Consider the following 25,448-nt stretch of genomic DNA (forward strand, 5'->3'; position numbering starts at 1 on the left):
TGGCAATCGGTCCAGCAGTTTTTGACTTTAAGTTGTTTACACACACACACACACACACACACACACACACACACACACACACACACACACACACACACTTTGCCATGCCTATAGCACTTCTGTACCTTATGATTTCAGTTGTGATAAAAATCACACACCATCGCTTGAGACAAATATGTTTATTACTAGAAAACAGTAAACATGTCAACTTTAATTTAAATTCAATTTATTGTTAACCACATCAGCACCGATGTGTATGCAGTTGTTTTGTATACCCTTGTATACATGTATATAAGATTCACAATATTCATTTCATTTCAGTAGTTGATATAGTCATTGATAAATCGATGGGCGAAAATGAGGTAACATATCAGAATTTTAAATACATTTATCATAATTATAAATTACAGTATATACATATATTTAAAGCTTCTAAAATAGTTTCACAACTTTCTAGCATAGTAGTGGTGATACACTTCAAATTAAAAAAAAAGTATGGACGTTCAAACATAGACATTCCAAGCTCGTTCAGAGAAATATACAGATTATCATCAAAATATGTGAAAGCGATTCCCTAGATTGACAAATAAAAGTGAGTAAATAACAGGAATAAATACAAATAACGTGACAAAATACGTGCAGAAAGTTGACAGTGTCAATGTAGAGGATTAGTTGTAACATTTACAAACATCAATAATTTAGTTAATTTACAATTATTTACAATATAATTATTTACACGATACAAAACAAAATCATACACCTTCATGTAAATAAGGGTACTTGGGGTATCTGGTGGAAACGATAGTGTAAAGCCAGCATGATTCTAGTATCGATTCCTATTTACAGAACTTCCAGCGACTTCTTTTCTCTTTAGATATAGTAGTAAATGTTTCACTATTGCAAGTTTTTAATGCACAAATGTGACGTTTTAAACCAAAACCTATGCTAAGAATAATGTTAAGATTGAATAAAGTATACCTTTCGTATTGCTACGTGAATGAACTGTCATCATTAAAAAAATCGCCAACATTAGCAACGGTGAAAACTTGTATCGTTAATGTATATAGTTTGTATACATCTCTGAGTCATTGAAAATCACGTTTTCGTGTTATTTCGACCTATTTGCCCGATATTTGACATAAGACTAATAATATTGCCAAAATTGATATTTCAGTCATCATCACCATCATCAATCAAATCAATACCAAGAATGTAAATGGACAGTTGCGTGCCGAGTTGTGAACGACAACAGTACACGTAAGCTTGCATATTAATTTGTATATCCCATACATATACATTGTAATTTGCCAGCTATACACTTGATAACAGAGTATAAACGATGTGCGCATGTCACATTATCATTGTTGTAAAGAGGGTAGTTGTTTACGACGATGGTACAGGAGCTAAGTTTAGCTACATGTAGGTATGACGATGTGATGTCAAGTGACATTTTGATGTGACAGTTTGTAGATTAAATTCTATATCTGTTTACGGAATTCAATGGACGGAGTCATGAACGGTGACCCTATGTTTCTCTTGCTGTCAAGATAACGTCAGCGGTGTTCTACACATTCGGTCGGGTGTCCTAAGAATCAAGTACATCGCCAGGCGATTTTATTCATGTCGAGTATTTTGAGTGTGTGCAATTATTTAGTATATTAACCTTTATCAGTTTTTTTTTATCATTGATCTAATTTATAATCCCCTCACACAGAAAGTTATTGAGAGTTATATATGAAAATATCAGAATCACCTAACTATGCAACTATGCACTAAATTGAGAAATTGATAGACTTGCTTTTATTGCCATATTTCACCCCACTCAATGTTTTGTCCCGTTTCGTCTTTTATTGTCTTTTCTGAAGACTGGAAACATGTCATACATGTATGATAACAGACAGATGTGTCCCGAGCTCTATACCGCAACCAAGGAGGCTAATGATATCACAAATCAATTCACACTTCAGTCTTGTATCGCACATTTTGCAAGTTTACGGCAGCATGAGAACAGCAAAGAGAATAAATCTTGAAGCGTATTGACTTGAGCCTTGAGGTAGATAAATTATGTTCACCTTCCTTGTCACATTTCTATCCGAGCATAGGAACACGATGACAACAACGGGTGTCGGCCTTGTACAATAGGCGAATGACGCCAGAATCGGGTCACCGTCTTCAAGTTGGTATATCAGCCCTATATATCACCTGGTGGTGTACCTTGTATAAATACAGAATAGGAAAGTTCAGCTTTTTTCTAAGTTTATAATTTAACGAAAGAATTGGGAGCCTACTTTGATTTCCTGAACCATCTTTTTTGAGTTAATTATTTTTATTTACATAAAGAATTCTCCCACTTGGAAGCCCCTCCCCGCGTCACATGAAATGCTAACGTATCAACCCCACCTGACATAATGAATTAAAGGTCGTTGGTGTTGTTTGTGGTTGCAATCAGACCAAAACCCTCGAAAAATCGCAATCTGATTGAAATTACGTCCGATTCTTTTGTTCACATTTATTTCCTTCGTATGTTGTCGTTTGTGTCTGTGTCTGTGTCTGTGTCTGTGTCTGTGTCTGTGTCTGTGTCTGTGTCTGTGTCTGTGTCTGTGTTTGTGTTTGTGTTTGTGTTTGTGTTTGTGTTTGTGTTTGTGTTTGTGTTTGTGTTTGTTTTTGTTTTTGTCTTGCTAGGAGTGATCGATCCCGGCACAACATCAAAACTAAACCACAATATACGAAGGAATTAAAGGTAACTAAAGAGTCGTATTCCTAGATTAGATTTGCATCGGATTTAACGAATCTTCGACGGTGGGTAGTTTCCATTATAACCACATCTATGTAATTACACCAAACTTACTTTTCACTACCTCTGGTTGTGTCTGTGGTGGTTGTGATGGTGGCTTTTTATCTAACGTAGCATCTGTTGGACAAACAGTTGACTTGCTATGGAAAAAAAATAACAAAAAAGTAAATAAATATAATATTGATCAATAAATGAAAATGAACTTACCGAAAATATATATCAATTATTGTAATATTAAAATTACGCATATTTCGAAAAGATTCTTTGTTGAATTTCGACTTTTCATTCTATTTTTGAATATCTAAAAAAAAATCATAAGATTTCACAATTGCGTTGTATTTCGCCAGCTGTCAACTAGAGGACAGCCAAAAACTACTGTAACCATGGACACACAACTAGCATTTACATAAGTGAATACAAAGACAAGCAACCTCGTTTTCATAATAAGAAGAATACCGTTGGCTGTTAAAGTCCTCTATAAACTATTTAACATGATATACATCACCGACCATGGTGAGTCACGTGCCTGACAAAAGAAACATGGTTCTGATCGCACGCATGAACTTACAATAATTTGTCTTTCTTCAAACACAACCATACAACAAGAAGAAGAATAAGAACGACTACGCAAACTGTTACAATACCGGCCACACATCCTGGACCGCAGCTTGTGGCTCCTGTAGTAAATGAAACGTTCTATGGTGAATTGTACTAGAATTTATATTGGTATTAGTAGGAGTAGTACTATTGTTATGAATCACACTAACTGGAGTAGTTTCACCAATTGCATTTGTATACATCAATTTTACAGCTACTAGTTCTGTAAAGTTTAAAATTAATTCTCATAATATATGTAAATTAATGTCCATAGCAAGCATCGAATTATAGTACATACTAGGTAGTAAACATTTAAGAGTTTATTTTTTAAAGTTTCGTGATATCAATGTAAGCTTGTCCATGTGTAGAATGACGTCAGCAAACTAAGATTTGGAGAGATCACACACAATAGTCTGTCTAATAGTTCGAGACCAGAGAGATTAAACTTACCTCCAAAGAGCAATAATTTACTTCATTTATATTTAGTATTAATTTAATTTAATATATTTTATCTACTTAAAACATAGATTCTACACGAAATGTAGGGTCTATGCTTAAAACGTATCGCAAAAAATTTAGTTTGTCAACTGATGACATTTTGTTGTTTGATGATTTGATTTATTGTTGAATCAGATCGCTCTGTTCTAAAATTCATTTTACCTGGTTTTGGTTCTGAGCCGGGTACTTCGGGGACGGGTAGATCAAATTCGGGTTGTTCACCACTGCATGTGCACGTCACGAAGTCACCACTTCCATAGCAGTAACTTGAAGAAACCTCTGACACTGTGATTGCTGATACAGAGCAGATTACTGAAAAACACTTGACATCAAAGTGGACAGTAAGTAATATTAATAAGAGAATCAGAAAACTAAAATATTCTGCTATTCAAGATATGAATACCTAAGCCCTAGACTTATCTAATCTATTAAACAACCCTAGTCATACCTTGATCATCTCTTGATGTACAATCGCTAGAGAAATCCAACAACAAGTTTCTGGGCTATTGGAAACTCGATTCTATAATACATCATACATGTAGACAAAGATGTATGATATAGTAGATGTGTCGTAGGACCATTGCCATTGGAGTTGTAATGGAGAATGCTTGCTATGGCCTATAGAGCACTGTTCAGCAAGCATTGCGAGTCGTCAACATTGCAAGTCCCATAAACGATTACATTTTCCTACCGAAAGAAAGTTTTTCTCTCTAAAATCTCGTGAAACCTAGATACAAAGACGACCAGAAATAAGTATATCAAAAAATTCAGGGTTTTATTGTCCAGCACGTTTCCATCGAAGTTATTAGTCGTGAGAAAATGCTACTCGAATCTGACAACACTGACTTATGATTATATACCCTAATGTACATGCATTTACTAGCGCTAAGGGCGTGATCAATAGTTCAATGTGGGATAATAAAAAATAAATTCTTTTACTTTGGGGGGTGGCCGGGGTGGGGGGAATTGAACCATTTAGTTCTCATCCTACAAAATCGATTTTACTTTTAATGGATGTTTTGTACCCCTAAATACAAATATTTCTTTCAAAAATGTCAAATTGAGAAATGGAAGAATTTTCGCTACTGTAAATGCATGACATTTAAATAAAGTAAAGTGTCAACAAACGAACTTTTGTTTACTCACTACATACTGGCTTTGTATTCATAGCACTACTACTAATAAACACTGATTTGAAAGTGATTGTCTGAAAAAATTTCTATTTTGGCCAGATTAATCAGAAAGGGAGCTGGGGTCTGATTGCTAAGTCATAACAATTTAGTATTTTTTCATACATTGAACTATTGATCTCAACCCTAACTCTTGCAGCTAATTCAGTAGGACACGCAAACTAGATTAGGTATATCCTTCAGGCATAACCTTAGATAGATAGGCTGGTATTTAACGTTTCCCCAGTATCGGAAGGTGTGCGCGTGGGGTAATGGGGAGGGGGAGGAGGGTGTATGCCACCTCTCTATTCCCATTGTGTTATTTCTTATTTTCATGATTGCATTTTCGAAACGTCTTGCTTTAAAGAAAACATTAAAACATTAAAACACTAGTACTGACAGCATAACACGCCTATTTTCGCTATTTGCTTCTTATATATATATATATATATATATATATATATATATATATATATATATAACTCGGTGAGTATCAATCTGCTAAGACAGTGCTCTATACCGCAGTGGCAGAGCGTAATAGTTTTGGTAGTACTGGAACTCTTTCTTGGGTGTAACTCGGAGTTTCACGCATATTGCGATGATCGCAATATGCGTGAAACTCCGAGTTACACCCAAGAAAGAGTTCCAGTACTACCAAAACTATATATATATATATATATATATATATATATATATATATATATATATATATATATATATATATATATATATATATATATATATATATATATATATACATACACAAAATACACAAGTTATGGTACGGAGCCGTTACTCAGAGTTTCACGCTTGAATGCGATCTTCGGACGACATTCAAGCGTGAAACTCTGAGTAACGGCTCCGTACCATAACTTGTGTATTTTGTGTAATACAGCTCTACTTCTCAGTATTGAGCGCTTCTCCTTCAGTTTATGACTTACCTCTTACACTGAATAAGTATATATATATATATATATATATATATATATATATATATATATATATATATATATATATATATATATATATATATATATATATATATATATATATATATATATATATATATATATATATATATATATATATATATATATATATATATATATATACAATGTATATATATAACACGTTCAGAGTACTCGCCGTGCCAGGTCGTGGTACACGCCGTGTGTCTGGTCGTGAAGAACTGTTTTTTCTGCGTGACATTTGGGTTTGTTTTGTTCCTTATTACACATAGCTCAGTAACGGGGAAACGTACATTTACAGTTTAGCAATCTCAATTATGGGAATTTATGACATGTTGTCGCAAAAATGAATATTGTGCATTATTACGGATTAGTGTTCAACCATGTCTATGCACATCACTGCGATGAAAATACATTAGAGTGTACCATATGGTAAACAGTGTTCTCCCCTCCACTGTCTATGCTCGAACGAATCGTAAAAGTACGATGGAGTATCTGTTATTGTTTTCATTATATCATAAAATCAACTCTGTTTTAAACAAAACGAGGTCTTTAGATTTATCTAATAATGCAAAGTCAACAAGCTTACTTCAACATAACAACGAAACTTCTATTATAACATATACCACGTGTAATCGTACTTTCCAAAGACAATCACGTAGTACGAGTAGTGCACACATACATGAGGCGACAAACGGTTTGTATATTTCCGTGTTTAGCAACACTTCAAAAAAATGGAGAATGTTGAATATCAATCGTCACTTCTACCTTCATGAGAGACACACTCAGTCAAAATCCCTTAATGATTTACTGGATTATTTTTGCAACATTTTTATGTTATTCTACTTCCCTAAATATTAAGCTTATACATATAGTAACCGACATATCTGTAGTTTAGAATTTAAAATAAACTAATTAAATGAAAGAGTCGAGGATACGGTTTTACTTGTACCAAGAAACTGTCATCTACTCGGATGTTAGGCGTGTAATTGATTAAAAATAGCAATGATGGCATTGTATAGTCTACAGCTATATGTGCTTTAAAAATGTTTAATATCATGCTGATCCAGCTCTTTGCAATGCAAACAAACAGACAGACAGACAGACAGACAGACAGACAGACAGACAGACAGACAGACAGACAGACAGACAGACACTTTACTATGATACTTGCATAGCGCGACTGAACTCTACTTTGTGCTACTACATGCGTAAACTCGTCAATGATCATCATGATGTGGGATGATGTTATACTTACCTCGAGGCATACATCAAGGTGAATATTCTACTAGATGAGTTTTCTGGGTTTTTTAGAATAAAAATGGTGTCTTAAGTTGGACTTTGTTATTTCATGTATTTGTAGAATATTTAAATGATACCACTGTGTACATCAGATTAAAATGACATCAATCATTAATGATTAACCACAGCAGCGATGGTATATGTATAATACTTTTTGTCTGCGCTGCCTTATTATTTCCTTGTTTAGAAAGGCCTTTTTCAGCCCCCAAAAATTTATAAATCTCAGTTATTTACCCTCACAGTGTATTTAGTTTCTATTAACATTCGATAAGGCAATATGTCAGATATCTCCTACCCGAGAATTAAAAATTTAGCTAGCCTTCATTTTTTGACAATTCACCGACCTGAGAGCAAATAAAGCATACCACTGATGAACGGTATCTACATTGTCAACATACAAAGCAACGCTTGTTGGAAGAGACGGAAGTTCGATAAAAATATAAACAGTTATTCATATCTTATCCTTTCTGTGAGACTGCATTCCGTATCCTTGAAGATTGTTTAGATTAGTGAAATAATCATATTTGTTAGTAGCTACACTAGTCTAGTTCCTATACAGTATCGTTACCATTTACTCCTGATTTAGTTTAGAAATCATGTGGGCATCCAGACTACACATACGGAATGTGAACCAAGGATACGCTGCTACGAACGATTAACTCTTGTAATAAAACAGAATGTATTCGCGAGTAGTTTGGAGATGGAATAACTGAGAAAACAGTAACATCGGTCAAAATGTCAACCACCTACTTACCGTTGTTAAATTAAGAAAAACACGGCAACATTGCCAACTAATCTTGCGACGCGTCATTTTGAGTAGTGGCGAGAGTACTACTACACTTTATGGTATTTATTCACGACCATACGTCATTGTATTATGATGGACTTATACATTAGAGTACGGGGGCGGTCACTGATAAGAAAGAGCTCTTTGGCTACCATTGTACATGTGGTATTCGCATTGCTTCGGAGAGAACAAAAACATCTTTTTATAGAGGAAAGTTTCTTTTTAGCATGTTTGAATTTCCGATTCAATAACTTGCCGATAAAGTTGAGTCCTTAAAAAATAATGATTTCAAATTGGGATACATATAATTTAAACACTAAAATACTTCTAGTGCAGAAAGAAAGATCGAATTTTACTTTATCATTTCATAGTTTGAGATTTTCTAGTAATAGGTATAATAAATGAAATATGAATTCTTACTAATTCACTTCCCACTAACAATTTTAGAAAACATCCAGGAAATTTTAAGGTTAAATCGGGTAAGTAAACTTCTCTGTTGCTCTAATTTGTACGTTGCCATGAGAGGTTGTCAGAATGACGACATATCATGATAATGGTATGGTACAATCACAGACATAAGATACGCGGTGTAAAGTGACATGTAGCATTTTATTATAGATAACCACACTATAACAAATTTGTAACACTCACGAAGACCAATAACATGTACATACAAAGAAGTCTCGCCATATATCTTTATATAGCATTTCGATTTCGTGACAGAAACCAAATAATTTATTTCTGTATTTAGTTATTTTCACTTCATTATCTTATTTATCATGTACTTTGTATAGTCTTTGTACTTATTTATATCTAGACATTTTGTATGAGTATAGTTTTTCTAGTGTCCGATATGACAATTGTAAATGTTTGTACATAAGGCCAGTAGCATAAGGATTGATTGATATCCACAGTAAAAACTAAAAAACATCTAATGATAAATCAAATACTCTCCCCAAAGTAGATAAAATTACTTTTCTAAATCGCAATATCAAGTAAAATTCCTGGCACTAAATAAGCAATTCATGAACAAAACATATTTTTAAAGAAGAAATTGACAGTCGGGACCATTTTGGGGATTCCCCGTGTTCAATGCGTGCGCATGCTCCATGGAATGGTAACAGCGCCCTCGTGTCAGATTATAACACCCACTCTGCTTTCTTCCACGAAAGGAAATCTATTTCGAATCAGAATTTCAAAACTTAGTGATTTTGAAATTGACTCATTTGACTTTTAGTTTGTCCTCGCCTAAAGGGGGTGTTGTCAAATTAAAAAAAAATGCGTGACATTTTTCTTATACTTTGCATATGTATTACATATGCAAAGTATAAGAAAAAGGTGATATCTGAATATATGTAAAAAATGCAAGAAATCAGTATGTCACCACGTTTGTTTACAGAGTCAACACACACGTTGAAATGCTAGATTTGTAATTGTGACCCTTAACTCATTTAAATGCACCATTTTGAAACAAATTGAATTTTGTAGAATTTGGACAAAAATTGAAAGGAATTGTTTACCTTTGCACATATGTGTAATGTAGCACCTCTTTTTATATAAACAGCATCATTGTAGGTATGCTATAACTTGGAAATGACCCATCATCCCATCCGAATATCTACATTTTTGACATGAAAATCTTATTGAATAGTGTAAAACTGGAACAAAAATCTACATGGAATATTTTGCTCAGATCATATGTTAAATAAATCAATTTTACTATTCATTTGTAGAAAATATATTGTTGTCAATATGCTAAAGTGGTCTTGGGAATAAAAACTGTCATCCGTCACCCTTAGGTTATTCAATTTGTAAAAAGCTCATGACATCTTGCCGGTCATGACGTTGTAATATATATCCGTGGAGCTATTTTGGCAACTTGTTTTAATCAAAGTTACGCGGTGTAAAGTGACATGTACATAATTCAAGCCATTAAAAAACAAATACGGTAAGCCAACAATGCACAATGACAAAAGCAAATACGCAAACTACGATGAATGTATAATTTAATGTTTTCAGATCTGATGATGGTTCAAAATCTATTACCGTGCCTAAAAAGTTCACGATTTGTTGTCAACTTTTAGGTGAAGCATACAATATAAAACTTGACCGTCTGTTGCATAGATTTCTAGAAATCGATCATCTGACGGACTTGCAAGGGCGCCCTCTAATTTTGCTTGGCGCATTTTACAGTGACACAGACAGTTATCAACTGAAAGTCTTTCAGCTTATCTTACCTGCAATAATTGTAGCGTTGGCTGTTTTTGATAAGTGAGTTTTTGTTGGTTGTTTTTTTATCACTTCGAGTATGCAAAATACGATGAATGTATAATTTCATGATTTCAGGTACGATGTTGCTTCGAAATCGAATTAAAAGCAAAGCAAAGCCCCAAAAACTACTGCAAAGCCCGGAAAGGTAAAGAGGTAAAATAATTTAAAAATCAAAAGTTCAAACTCAAAAAACTAACTGCAGCCGCAAAGCCTGATTTATCTGTATTTTTTTTTTGGGGGGGGGGGGGCAAACCAAATGATAGGGGTTTGCATATGGTTAATTCTGAAATTATGGACAGTGTTTTTAGTTAAACAATTATTTTGTATTGGTTGAAGTTTTAAACTTTCTACCCCAGAGTCGTCTAAAATTACAAGCGTGCATTGAACTGAAAATTATTTTTAATTATAGAAAAAGAATAGTACAATTTAGTATACCGCTGGTGGCGCTTGGCGTGTGTTTTACTGAGCTCTTCCCGCTGATGCTCACATAAAAATACTTTTCAAAAATCAATCACTTGGCCAATTGGGTAGTCAGTAGGCTGTACGTAGACTGTAAGACATGTCGTGACGTTTCGCCCTCACTGGCTCCCTCGAGGCATATCCTCTCTCGTGTTAGGGGTTGGCCGATGTGTGAGGGCGCCCCGTCACGGCGTACCTTACAGACTAACCTGTACGAAGAGATCTAAAATGTCACCTTTCTTGTTGTAGTTCAGAAAAATCAATATCCTTGGTGGAATCACTTCTTAATTAGTCTAGTTCCTATACAGTATCGTTACCACTAAACGGTTTAGAAACCACAGTTGGCATCCAGAGTACTTTTGACTTAATTATGTAAAACGCTTCTTTACAAATATTCTGCACGTCTTCCACAACTTCAGTTAAAAATTCAACATATTATGACACATTTCGTAAACATTCGTAGCTAGCTTGTCTGCTGCATTGGATCTGTGACTCAGATACGCCCATTCCATCCATAGAATCATAGAATGAATAGATAGCATTAGTCATAGCTTCAGTGACGTAGGCAGGCTAAAATAGATTTCCATTGCGATGCATACACTCAAGCCTGTATTACCTAAACAAAACCTTGGTCCAGTCACTTACGTTTCGACGGATAAAGTTCTTTTGGCTGTACATGGCTATCTTTTCTAAGCATGATATCTTTTAGGAAGGTACAGAGCTTTGACTGCATTGTCTAGATCCTAACATGGTATAGAATAATTTCTTATTCGATGCAGAATAGCACTAGACGACATGTAATATCATGAATATGACGTATCAGCTAACTATTTACCTATTTATACAATCAAGAAGATTAAGTTCTAGAAACACGTGGAGAAAAACGTGAATAATGCATGGGGCGAATGGGTTTACTTGTTGCCCCTTTACCTAGTAACTTTTGACCAACTATATGTCAACAAGTAGGTATTAATTCTCTCCTCAGCAAATCAATGAAATCATTTGAATAATTACGATGCTTACAGCAAAATACAACCATTTTTGCGAACCAGGGTAAATTTTCTCCTCTCTGAGAAATACTTAGTAATACCTCCTGTAGTAGCGTGTTTTACCACTGTGATGCAGACACATAAGACAAGAGGCCTGGTGTGTTCACGACGATGGCATAGCATTACATGATGTCCTGGTATAATTCCAGGCTGTTCAGTATTATGTGTAGTTTACTTTGTTCTCTCATCCCACTAAATGTATTGAACATCGATTAATACACCATCATGATTGACAAATATGTACAATATATATTACGTACGGAATACTACTTCAAATATATGAAGTAGGCTGTACAATTATAGCTAACAATTGGTAAATGTAAATATATGTGTGTTTGTTTAACTCACTTAGAGCAACAAGGGGTTTGTATACAGTGCAATAGCTATGTTTTCATAGTCAGGTGGGCTGGGGGAGGGATCGTTCGAAATCTTCAAAATTGGTGTCGATATGTACACAGAAGCACTAGATACTTACTAGTATTACATCTATGCAAATTTTACACGTTAGGTTAAGAAAATCAGAATTTCTGATAAAATGTTATCGCATTTGCTATTTTTGTCATAAAGTACTATATATGTTAATGAGTTTTATAATCTTTTAAATAATCTGTTATCTCTATTTTATCTTCTTATACGCGAAGATTTTGACGTGTTGATTTTAGGCGATAGGTGTTGACTAGGTAAACACGTGTAGAATCATGTGTCCATGTCATGTGTTTACTCTGCCATCCGTAAAGTATGGAGTGTATACTACTGGTAATGTTGAGAGCCAAATAAATCATAAATGCTAGTTAATATAACTAATAATAAATATATTCATTGAAATTATAATCAGGTCAAATGAAACTTTCTGAGCACTTTGTGTAATTGATGGATATACGTACAGTACATTTGGTAACGACGAGCATGTTTACGGTATAGTCCGTTTATATGAATTATGATATGACATACCCTCATATGGAATGGAATATACTATACCGTAAGCAATGTGAACAGGCTTGGTAACGACTCACATACACTAGCAAGGGGATCTTGGCTTGAGTAGATTAAACAGTTAACAGCTTTAAAGTATAAAGGGAAATGAATATCAGCACACTTTCCATAGTGGCAATTCAGAGTGTGAAGTGCCACCAGCAAGCCATTGCATGGATGTATACCTTTGTACTTCCATGGTTAGTCTAGAGACTATCCGTTTGAATACGAAGACCTGGTCACTGGGAAGGAAAGAACTAAACATAAGTCTAGTTGAGGCTACACCCATGGCTATCATTGGCTTCGATTTCTATTGTGGGAAGAAATTCGAAGTCACGGATAGCCTCTAGACTATGAAAGACCTAGTTTAGTTCCTATACAGCATCGTTACCATTTACACCTCCACTTTAGTTAGAAACCACGTTGGCATCCAGACTATGAAGGACTTGGCTTCGATGTCCTACATGTAATTATGGCATTTTTTCTGTCTTGTTAGTGTAACCACGAGTTTATTTGTAGTCATGATAGTTTATAAATATTTCACAGTATTGTTTGTTAGATAAAAATAAATATATATATGATATAAATGATGACAGCAATTTCGGCCAAAAACTAGACTGTTTCCCTCCACAATAAACAAAACACTGTTGTACTCTATATTACTAAAATCACCCCTGGGGGCGCTTTCCGGAATAACAACATATCAATATATAGCCGTGGTAATATAAAGATAGGATAAATGATCAATAGTTCTCGAAAAAGTAAATCTTTTTTATTTTTTTGACGAAAATATTGTTTTACATAATGATTAGATTTACCAGAAATCTTATTAGGCAACCCATGGAATATTAAAAACTTTATCAAATTTACTATATAAATCTATGTCAGAACCTCGATATCTATGATTTAACCTCGTAGACTTTCATAACGGAATTGACAAATTCGTACCTGATATCTTGTCACGGTCACGTTTTCCTAGTGTAAACGAAAATATAGATGTTCTGCTTCAATCCGCCCAAACTGTACATAACACATACACAATAGTAATGTGAGCTGAATAGCTGATGAGCAGTCGAAAATTTCAGGTAAAATTGTCAAGTTTGTGTTTGGAACAAAAGTTAAATTCGATACTATGATTTACCACAGATAAATTTCCATTTGAACATACATACCAGTGTTTGAAAAAGAGGTTGTCAATTGTAAATTGCTCTCTGCTTGAAACTATACCCCATAAATCACTGTTGATGTCTGAACAATGCAGTGATAATATATTTGTCGGACAAACAAGCAGAGAGATAAAAGGTTACAATGCATGATTAATGGCGACATCTGAAGTGATACATGTAAAATCGTACCTACTTATAACAAGAAAACATATATAGGACCTTTTGATGTAAATTACAAAGTGCGTTGCACTGCAAAGTAGTGAGGATGGCCGTTCTTTTCGAAGTGCACACAGAGATCTTTGGGGTTTTCTGAAATAGCTAGTTGGAATATATGATATACGTCGGAGGAAAATAATATAAGAGAGAGAGAGAGAGAGAGAGAGAGAGAGAGAGAGAGAGAGAGAGAGAGAGAGAGAGAGAGAGAGAGAGAGAGAGAGAGAGAGAGAGAGAGAGAGAGAGAGAGAGAGGGGGGAGAGAGAGAAATAGAGGGAAGAGAGAGAGAGGGGGCGGACGGACAGACAAACTGACAGACAGGCAGACAGACAGACAGACAGACAGACAGACAGACAGACAGACAGACAGACAGACAGACAGACAGACAGACAGGCATACAGACAGAGAGGCAGGAGAAGGTGATGGGGAAACTTTTAAAATCTTTTAGCTGGGTTTAACAGGAAGAGAAAAGTTTTATGCAATCGTGTATTTTACTCTCCTTACTAACACATCTTTGCTCACTCACTGCTCAACGGTTGATTAAATTCCCACGTATTTCTACGCCCAGTTTGTCGAAGACGAGTCCAGCAGTTGTATAACTACATTCGTGTTCAATCACATCCGTCCTCGCCATCTTATCTAAGAGTACCCGGTATCTGTAGGTGGTGAATCGATATCGTCAAGTACCATGTCTGGCCAGGCACCTATAGCACGTGACGTTTCATAACCACAAATCTCGATATCCAAAATTTAATCCGATGTATTAAATTAAGACTGCTAAAATCAGTGTTTCTCAAATCAGAAATGACGTAAAACACACTTATTTCCTTGGCTTCTTAACCATCTACTATTAATCTAAAGAATTTCAGATTTGCGCTAGATGTGAACTGTTTATATATTTACGGTGATTTATTTGGTTATATTGATTTTACCCATGCAACTTAACCTTGTGCTTGGACTTAAATAAAAACAATCATCTAGCATTGTAAATCGCAACATGTCTGATTGTGGATACTACATCATAACTTTAAAACGAATAATTCATATGCCATCCTATATAATAATAGTGAACAAGAACTTGTAGAAAGTTTAATGTTACATAAATATAATTTCACGAGTTATATTGTGCCGTCTTGTTTCTACATGGGTGTGCTCAGTGAAGTGAACAGCCAAAACTTGAAACTTTGTCGTGAATGGTCGCTTGGTGATTACTTATCAGATTTAGATTGTATTAAAAAGTTCAAAACACACTGTTCTTTAAGTGTTCATTAAATTTACCAAAGAATAGTGCACTTGCAATTCATCTGTAAACCGAGCACCATTATGAAATTACACAGAGGATTCACTCTTCTCCTTCTCTTCAAACTCACTCTTGGCGTTGAGTTCGTTTACGATGAGTTCCAAGATCCAGAAAGAGATGCTCTTTACTATGATACATTCCCCGATGATTTTATTTTCAGTTCTGCAACGTCAGCTTACCAAATCGAAGGAGCTTGGAACATAGACGGCAGAAAACCGAGTATCTGGGACACTCATGCACATATAGAAGGTAGAACGTACAATGGTGACAACGGAGACGTTGCATGTGACAGTTATCATAAATATAAAGTTGACGTTGCTCTCATGGTAGAGTTAGGACTGGAGTATTACCGGTTTTCTATCTCTTGGTCACGTGTTCTACCAGATGGCACCATCAATAACGTCAACGAACTTGGTATACAGTACTACAACAACTTGATTGATGAACTTTTGGCGAACGGAATACAACCCATGGTAACATTGTACCATTGGGATCTGCCTCAAGCTTTAAATGACAGTTATGAAGGATGGATAGGCGAAGACATAATAAGTGACTTTAATGACTATGCAGATTTATGCTTCAACAGATTTGGTGATCGTGTAAAGATTTGGATCACCTTCAATGAGCCATGGATCGTTGCCTTATTGGGCTATGAAAGTGGTAGTTTCGCACCTGGTGTCGTTGCACCTGGCCCTATTCCTTACCTTGTTGCCCATCATTTGATCAAGGCCCATGCAGAAGCCTGGCACACTTACAATAACAAATACAGAAGTACCCAGAAAGGCATGGTGGGAATAACTCTGAACTCTGACTGGAATGAACCATACGACCCAACTGATGCTAACCATGTTGCTGCATCGGAACAAGCCATGCAGTTTGCCATGGGATGGTTTGGTCACCCAGTATTCAAAAATGGCGATTATCCTGAAATCATGAAAACCAGGATAGCTAAAATAAGTGCAGAACAAGGATACAACCAGTCTCGACTACCCGAATTCACGGATGAAGAGAAACTCTTTATCGCGAAGACCGGAGATTTCTTAGGACTTAATCACTACAGCACAAATTATGTTGTAAATGCTGATAGCGATGACTATAGTTTACCACCATATTGGGGGAAGGATAGCAACATTCCATCCTGGAAGGAAGAAAGCTGGCCAACATCGGGATCAAGTTGGTTGAAACCAGTGCCTTGGGGTATTAGAGGAATACTGAACTGGATCCACAATGAATATGATGGCATCGAGTCCTACGTCACAGAAAATGGAGTGTCAACTAAGGATGTGTATGAATTGAATGACGAAAGCAGAATCAAATATTATAAATCATACATGAACGAAGTCTTAAAAGGTAAAGTGATATATTACGTTGACGAATTCTATGTTTTCAAGACAACTGAACGAGGGATATAAAACTGTTAAATGACAGCATTGAAATTACTGTATGTGACAACAATTATGACAGTAGCAGCAATATAACTCAGCACATTGAATGACATGATTGAACCACAGTATGACAGCAAACTTGTAGGTTTATCATTAAGTAAAATGCACTCTGGCAAGGTTGTAAGTACTAGAACTGAATATGTCAAAAAAAGTCTATCTGAAAGGTTCGGTAGTTTAGGTTGGGAAAATATATTGCAATCAGTGCAGGATTTATTACGATACTCCTTTTGTGTTTTCTTTTTCAGCTGTCAAGATCGATGGCGTGAACTGCAAAGGGTACACAGCATGGTCACTTATGGACAACTTCGAATGGGGGTCGGGATATAGTGAACGTTTCGGGATGCATTACGTCAACTTTACAGACGATGACCGTCCACGCCAAGCCAAAAATTCAGCTTTATTTTTAGCTCAAATCGTCAAAGATCATGGTTTTATAGATCCAGCAACGGGTGGAAGCAGTTACGTCACAGCGACAGCTATCGTAACCGTTCTAGCATTTGTATTAGCAAAGATTTTGTAAAGTGTTGCTACTATTGAGCAAGATTTTCATAAACGTCTGTTCATATTTCATGTTTACTATACTGATTATTAAGTGACGAATGCAATAATTAGAACACTTTTATACCTTCAAAATATTTCCTCAGACTTGTCATCATCTGATCATTGTTATTAACATAAGTCTAATATTTATCTGGGGTGTTGAATGACGTATTGTATATAAATTCAACTGAATAAACGCTCCGGGATATAAAAACAGCACTAGTTCATGCTTTTTCCGTGTTTTTGTTGTTGCCATACCTGTTCTCTCTCTCTCTCTCTCTCTCTCTCTCTCTCTCTCTCTCTCTCTCTCTCTCTCTCTCTCTCTCTCTCTCTCTCTCTCTCTCTCTCTCTCTCTCTCTCTCTCTCTCTCTCTCAATAATTTATATTTATAAAACGCAACATATATGAAGGATCTCATCACAATACTTTAGTCAGATCAGGACTATTTTACACATAATATTTTGTCACATAGAGTGTAAAATTGCAAAGCCAAAAATATGCATGGATGGGGAGGAATGTTACGTTGAAAATGAAATGTTTACTAGGGTCACTTTGGCTTTCTCCATTGATCTTGGGGCGTGACTTTAAGAAGGCAATGTTAAGATATAAAACACCAACACCCCTCCCCCTGGTTAAACACGACCAACCCTATAACATTTCAATTTGTACAAGACTGTTTGCGTCTTTTAACGTCACGCGCTGTGAGAAGAAATATTTCCTGATATCGAGTCAGTCACTAGATTTTGCGAATTCCTCTTATCCTGATGGTTTCACGATGCTTAACTCGACTTATAGTCCCCTGGCAATTTTGTCAAATCCCTTGATGAACCGAAAGACTTGAATCAAGTCGCCTCTCCTCCTTCTTTCTTCCAATGTAATGTATGCAAATTGTCTTCAGTCTATCCGGCAATTTACAATTCTCAGTTTTGGAATCAGCTTTGAATTTTTTCTAATATGTCAATGGTCTTTTCATAGCGTGGGTTTAAAAAAATGGATGCCATGTTCGGTGTACCAGCTAATGTAACCCCCCCCCCCCCCATCCCTCCTGTCATCTAATTCTGAGCTCGAGATATTGATTCAGTGATTGGTTGACCGATTATTTAATTAGGTAATGCATAATTATGTATGATTAATCAGCATGTTAAGAGTACATGTCAAATGTCAATATGTAAATTACTCTACGTTCACACCTTTGCCGTAATCGGCTAGGCATGACAACAGTAACTCGCGTGTATACGCGTTTCCCATTCTCGCAAACCAGAGCTGTTATTTCTTCCGCTACACTTCGAAATAAAAGGGGACGGCGCGTTGTGGTTTTGCGACGATGGCGTTTCCTGACATCGCCATAAACTTGACACGAAACAGAATGGTGATTAAAATAACAAACCTACCCGTTGACTGCATCATGGAAATGGTATCGAAGCTTTCGTTAATTATCAAGGAGTGGTCTGGAGGAAGATGTCCCCCTCTCCGTCATATTTTGTCCTCAATTTTCACGACCTTTCTAGTAGTGACACAGTTTGTTGCTTCACTCCTCATAATTGCTGAACATCTGCTTGTTATTTCCATGATTACTGGTCAGGTGTAGCAAGCCTTTTTTCTTTTTGCGTCGGACCAAATATGACGTTACGAACTTTGATGTTCCCTCTGATTCAACAAAATGTAACAAGAAATAGTGCCCCTAACATTCCGGTAAGGTGAAATGCTGTTGGTATTTGGATTTTCGTCTGGAGTTCCTCAAAAGCTAATGTCACAAATTCGAAATGAAAAAATCAATAAGCCAAATTCCGAAATTATATTTAATTCGAAATTGGATCGCTTAGGGAGCCTTCAGTATTTACAAGGGGGAGGGTCGGAGGAAATCACACATGGTCTGTTAACTAAAACATGACCCTCCCTCATTCTACATTTGTAAAAAGTGACCCTTCCCTTTGTCCCATTTTGTAAAACATGACCCTCCCCATGACAACTGCATATACTGAACGTTAATCAATATTCCCATTATATGTATACATACAAATTAAATGATTTTGACTTTGTATGAGAAAGCAATATTTGTACATATAAAGTGACAAACAGTAAAAGACTGGCTAGTTACCTTAAGTTCCCTCATATCATTGTCATCATCATCATCATCATCATCATCATCATCATCACGTTCACCTTCAGTATTGCCATTATCAGTGTCACTCTAATCTGACTCACTGGTACTACTTGAGTCAGTACATGTATCACTGTCCGTGTTCTCTATTACATTTAAAACTAAATCATAATCATCATCATCATCATCATCATCATCATCATCATCATCATCATCATCACTGCTACCATCGCCATCATATTTTAACAACAACATTCACGTACAGTGTGAGTGAGACGGGTACATTCAACAAAATGCATCGTTTTATAAAACAATTTTCTTACAATATATGTATTTTACTTTTTGTATTTTGGCATGTAAAGTACTCGTAAAAATAAATGTTGAGTGCTCATCCCATTTTTTCATCTCATAACACAAAACAAATTGACAATAATCGAATCTTCAATTTGGTCACAAAACTATGGATTGTAAAATGTGACCCTCCCCAAATATTGTAATGCAAAATATGGCCCTCCTCCAAGAACAGGTTTGTAAAATGTGACCCACCCCCGATTCCTCCGGCCCTCCCTCTTGTAAATACTGAAGGCTCCCTTAACACAAATTGGTCGATTAAAGTGACGACAACATAACGAATTATTCCATCTCTAGATAGATTAGGACTCATGGTAGGATGTCACTTGGTCGACGTTAGTCATGGACCCATTACATGCACAGTACAGAGTACAAACTACAGAATTTCAACATGTAACTTGACTATAGAGAGGTGTCCTTTTCCCCCGACAATGAGTGTACAGCACTGGGGATTGGGGTGGGGCATAATTCACTTCAATTCAGGCCAGTTCAGTTTGCATGATTGACTTTTACACCAAGGGTAGCATCGGTGGTACATGGTACACAAATACTAGTAGCTCATAGATAGCTGGTTTAGGAAGAACATATTATGATTGATGATGTATTCAATAGCGAAATGATTGATTGGATTCCGATTGGATAGACAGTTTGCTGTCTGGATTCTGATTGGATAGACAGTTTGCTGTCTGGATTCTGATTGGATAGACAGTTTGCTGTCTGAAAGAGATGTTATATTAAATCAAGCGTTGCAGTCATCGTCATAATGAATCAACTCAGCACTGAATCAATCAATCAATCAATCGGTCGATCGATCGATCAACCTGACCTGAAAATCTATCGATCGATCGAATGGATATATTGTTTAATCGAATCGACCACAAACAGATATTGGCAAATCAAATAGTTGATGATTGATACTGTAAGTCTAACATAATTTGCTAGACTGTCGACAGTCGTTCGTGCCTTTTTGCTACGTTTTATCTAAAACTAAAGTCGTTGCCTCGCTCCGATCCGGATCAATACTATAACCACGTACTGATCAGCGAGTGAAACATGCCTCCGGCAATCGTATTTCCTATCAGTACGCATTAGTATCCAGTGCTACGGAGCGAGGCGACGACTTTGATTTAGATGAAACGTAGCAAAAAGGGCACGAACGACTGTCTAAATGTTAACAAAATAATCAAATTCCACATTTTGACCTTTAGGCCTACCTGGTCTTCTCCATAAATTAGTTCTAAGTTGTTGTTTTTCACTTCACGTGTACACATTGTGGCGGTGTACTGATACAAAAATGCACATATATCGACATAAGTGGTCTCCTTATCAGTAACAGCTGATTGGTCGAGACGAGATTCTTAAACAAACCACCTTGCTGCGTTTGCTATAAAGTGCTATTGCCACCCTGTCGATGCATGACATCCGGGCAATTACTATTGATTAATATGGAAGTGTGTACCAAAACTAAGCTATGCCACGAATATCGTACATGTTAATTTGACCTTAGAGCTGTACATCAAACAGAAAAGTTCACAGGGCACAATACATTAACAAAACAGTCAACTCAACATTGGAAAGGTATAGTTGGAATAATTCAGCTACCAATCCTAGCATCATGAAAGTGCACAGAGGATTCACTCTTCTCCTTCTCTTCAAACTCACTCTTGGTGTTGAGTTCGTTTACGATGAGTTCCAAGATCCAGAAAGAGATGCTCTTTACTATGATACATTCCCCGACGATTTTATCTTCAGTTCCGCAACGTCAGCTTACCAAATCGAAGGAGCTTGGGACGTTGATGGAAGAGAGCCGAGTATCTGGGACACTCATGCGCATACTGATGGCAAAACCTATAACGGTGACAACGGAGACGTTGCATGTGACAGTTACCACAAATACGAAGTTGACGTTGCTCTCATGGTAGATTTAGGACTGGAGTATTACCGGTTTTCTATCTCTTGGTCACGTGTTCTACCAGATGGCACCATCAATAACGTCAACGAACTTGGTATACAGTACTACAACAACTTGATTGATGAACTTCTAGCGAACGGAATACAACCCATGGTAACATTGTACCATTGGGATCTGCCTCAAGCTTTAAATGACAGTTATGAAGGATGGATAGGCGAAGAGAGCATCAGCGACTTTAATGACTATGCAGATTTATGCTTCGACAGATTTGGCGATCGTGTAAAGTACTGGATCACCTTTAATGAACCGTGGATCGTTGCTTTACTGGGATATGAAAGTGGTGTTTTCGCACCTGGTGTCGTTGCTCCCGGTCATATTCCTTACCTTGTTGCCCATCATTTGATCAAGGCCCATGCAGAAGCCTGGCACAATTACGATGACAACTACAGAAGTACCCAGAAAGGCATGGTTGGAATAACTCTTAACTCTGATTGGAGTGAACCACACGACCCAACTAATCCTGATCATGTAGCCGCATCGGAACAAGCCATGCAGTTTGCACTGGGTTGGTTTGGCCATCCGATCTACAAGAACGGTGATTATCCTGAAATCATGAAAACCAGAATAGCCAACATAAGTGCAGAACAAGGGTACAACCAGTCTCGACTACCCGAATTTACAGAAGAAGAGAAACTCTTTATCGCGAATACCGGAGATTTCTATGGACTTAATCACTACAGCACGAATTATGTTGTAAATGCCGAAAGTCAAGACTATAGTTTACCAGGTTATTGGGGGAAGGATGTAAACATTCCGTCTTGGAAGGAAGAAAGCTGGCCAACATCAGGATCTGATTGGTTGAAACCAGTGCCTTGGGGTATTAGAGGAATACTGAACTGGATCCATAATGAATATGATGGCATCGAGTCCTACGTCACAGAAAATGGAGTGTCAACTAAGGATGTGTATGAATTGAATGACGAAAGCAGAATCAAATATTTTAAGTCATACATGAATGAAGTATTAAAAGGTAACGTATGAAAATGATATGTTTGCATTTTTCCTTCAAGTTTGTAACTCGTTAACGACAACCGTAAGCTGGCATGGCAACAACTGCGTCCGCAGCACCAGAACACCGTTACAAACAATCTCCATTTAAATATTCAAAAGTCGAAAAACAAGTTCCAGGACACCTTTTGATAGTGACATGACGATTTCTCAGAAACAAAATATCGCAAATGTTTTCAGAACGGCAAATACCTAGGGTTATTGAAATACTTTGCAATCGCTGGACTAGGCTTGTTCAAACTATGACGACTTTCGTGTTTTCTTTTTCAGCTGTCAAGATCGATGGCGTGAACTGCAAAGGGTACACAGCATGGTCACTTATGGACAACTTCGAATGGGGTGCAGGATACAGCGAACGTTTCGGGATGCATTATGTCAATTTTACAGACGATGACCGTCCACGCGAAGCCAAAAATTCAGCTTTATTGTTAGCTCAAATCATTAGCGATCATGGCTTTATAGACCCAGCAACGGGTGGAAGCAGTTACATCACTGCGACAGCTATCGTAACCGTTCTAGCATTTGTATTAACACAGCTATCGTTACCGTTCTAGTATTTGTATTAACACAGCTATCGTAACCGTTCTAGCATTTGTATTAACACAGCTATCGTAACCGTTCTAGTATTTGTATTAACACAGCTATCGTAACCGTTCTAGTATTTGTATTAACACAGCTATCGTAACCGTTCTAGCATTTGTATTAACACAGTTTTTGTGATCTTATTGCTATAGTTGCTTATCATGGATACCATGACATGCCACTAATTGTACTTTCCCTTTTAATAAGATATTCCACAGTTGTGCTTTGTTAGGTATTAACACACATCTTGTAACAAGTCTTCTTCTAGCATAGATTTATTAGACAATGTATTTTAAACAATATATCTTTATTTCAACTTTGTGAATCATTCCTAGTTTCATAGCAACGATGACATACTGAACAATTTACTTATTGTACTTAAATTCGACTCATTGCTGTCAATAGCCTATGATTTATGTATGGTCGCAATGTAATACATGTCATTTTACATGATTTGTAGTATGTGTTCGCTTTTTTATTGTTACCAAATAAAGCCCATATTTACAGTGTACTAGTTATCGCCAACTCTTAATATTTAACATCTTTTATGAAGTGGGTGCGAGAAACCACAAAGCATGCACCGCAAGGTCACATCACTCCTAGTTTGACCGACACTCGAAGATTCTGATGATAAGAACAATGATGAAACCGAGTACCGAGGTATAGTCACAACCGACTTCACAGATACTACCCAACTGATACTTGGGTTGCACTCGATTCAAGAAGACACATTTGACGAATTAACCTGGATCCCAATAGATTCATAAGGAAGTGCACTCGTTTTATCTTCTTCATTTTTTCCCAAATCGAATTGAAAAAAATATGCATCTTAGGAAGCCTTCATTATTTATGACCTGGGGGGGGGGTCGGAGGAATTTTAAAAATCCATACAATTTGAGTAACCCCCACCCCCTGCCTGACTTGATATCTTTAAGTAACTCCCCCCCCCACCATTTTACAGTCATAACTGTTAATGGCGTTCTACAAACATTACACAAAGTGAGGTTGAGTGTTGCATTGACACACACACACACATACATACATACATACATACATACATACATACATACATACATACGTACGTACGTATACGTGCATACAAACCAAACTTTTTATTTTGAAATTGAATTTCCTCATAATATGGTTGATGTAGTTTATTCATTTTGAGTACCCCCCTCTTATTGCTTAGCATTTTTTGAGTGAGCCCCCCCCCCCCCCGGTCATAGGTAATGACGATATGGCGAGCAAAGAAAAGGGACGAAGAGACAATGAGAGGTGGCACTCGGTAAAGGTGACTGTAACAATTTGTATCTAGGTCTTAAATTCAGTCAGTGGTAGGTGTATCTCCAAGTTTGATAATTTCCCTAGACAGAATCTCAAGATGATCCAATAAACTAACAAGTAAGCTGGCTATCCTCCACGATTCCCAAAATTCATCGAATTTATTAAAGTGTTTACCGAAGTCCATATAGGCTACCGATCGACATACATGTAACAGGGGGCTTCTAGCCAGGTGTAACGTAAATGCAAGTATATATGTACCCCACTGAACGATCGTTGTATGTATGTATGTATGTATGTATGTATGTATGTATGTATGTATGTATGTATGTATGTATGTATGTATGTATGTATGTATGTATGGATGGATGGATGGATGGATGTATGTATGTATGTATGTATGTATGTATGTATGTATGTATGCATGTATGTATGTATGTATGTATGTATGTATGTATATGCATGCATGTGGGTGGGTGGGTGGGTTGATATTATTTCTAAATGTGATTTTGTTGTTGTCTGAAATGTGAACAACGAGGATACAGTGTACATAGACACTATTTAACAGTCCACTTCGGTGTTGTAACACGCCTCGAGTATCAGTATACACACAATATACATAC

General features: G+C 36.5%; 3 protein-coding genes and 1 long non-coding RNA gene across 4 annotated transcripts in view; 2 read left to right on the top strand and 2 right to left on the bottom strand.

Annotated features, from left to right (window-relative positions):
• Positions 1-659: 659 nt before the first annotated feature.
• LOC144453572 (uncharacterized) lies at positions 660-3,441 on the bottom strand. Its single transcript, XR_013482421.1, has 3 exons — positions 3,363-3,441; positions 2,849-2,934; positions 660-2,214 (listed from the first exon to the last, which is right to left on the bottom strand). It is a non-coding gene; the product is annotated as an uncharacterized LOC144453572 (long non-coding RNA).
• A 12,127-nt stretch (positions 3,442-15,568) lies between these two features.
• LOC144446381 (cytosolic beta-glucosidase-like) lies at positions 15,569-17,510 on the top strand. The gene is made up of 2 exons (XM_078136131.1): positions 15,569-16,895; positions 17,236-17,510. Exons 1-2 carry the CDS (start codon positions 15,569-15,571, stop codon positions 17,508-17,510), a joined length of 1,602 nt encoding a protein of 533 aa, XP_077992257.1.
• Positions 17,511-21,597: 4,087 nt separating this feature from the next.
• On the top strand, positions 21,598-23,516 carry LOC144446391 (cytosolic beta-glucosidase-like). Its single transcript, XM_078136143.1, has 2 exons — positions 21,598-22,924; positions 23,233-23,516. Exons 1-2 carry the CDS (start codon positions 21,598-21,600, stop codon positions 23,514-23,516), a joined length of 1,611 nt encoding a protein of 536 aa, XP_077992269.1.
• Positions 23,517-25,285: 1,769 nt separating this feature from the next.
• The window catches only part of LOC144446399 (lactase/phlorizin hydrolase-like), a gene marked incomplete at its 3' end in the record, with an annotated part of 11,372 nt that continues 11,209 nt past the window's right edge, over positions 25,286-25,448 (bottom strand). The window contains exon 9 of the mRNA XM_078136156.1: positions 25,286-25,311. Coding sequence (XP_077992282.1) covers positions 25,286-25,311 — 26 coding nt within the window. The remainder of the gene's footprint in view (positions 25,312-25,448) is intronic.

Source organism: Glandiceps talaboti, chromosome 2 (genome assembly GCF_964340395.1).
Source record: "Glandiceps talaboti chromosome 2, keGlaTala1.1, whole genome shotgun sequence".
Classification (NCBI taxonomy): Eukaryota; Metazoa; Hemichordata; class Enteropneusta; family Spengelidae; genus Glandiceps; species Glandiceps talaboti.

Coding starts and splice junctions, on each gene's coding strand:
- LOC144446381 (XM_078136131.1), top strand. CDS start 15,569: ATGAAATTACACAGAGGATTCACTCTTCTCCTTCTCTTCAAACTCACT. Junction 16,896..17,235: donor CATGAACGAAGTCTTAAAAG/GTAAAGTGATAT, acceptor TTTCTTTTTCAG/CTGTCAAGATCGATGGCGTG.
- LOC144446391 (XM_078136143.1), top strand. CDS start 21,598: ATGAAAGTGCACAGAGGATTCACTCTTCTCCTTCTCTTCAAACTCACT. Junction 22,925..23,232: donor CATGAATGAAGTATTAAAAG/GTAACGTATGAA, acceptor TTTCTTTTTCAG/CTGTCAAGATCGATGGCGTG.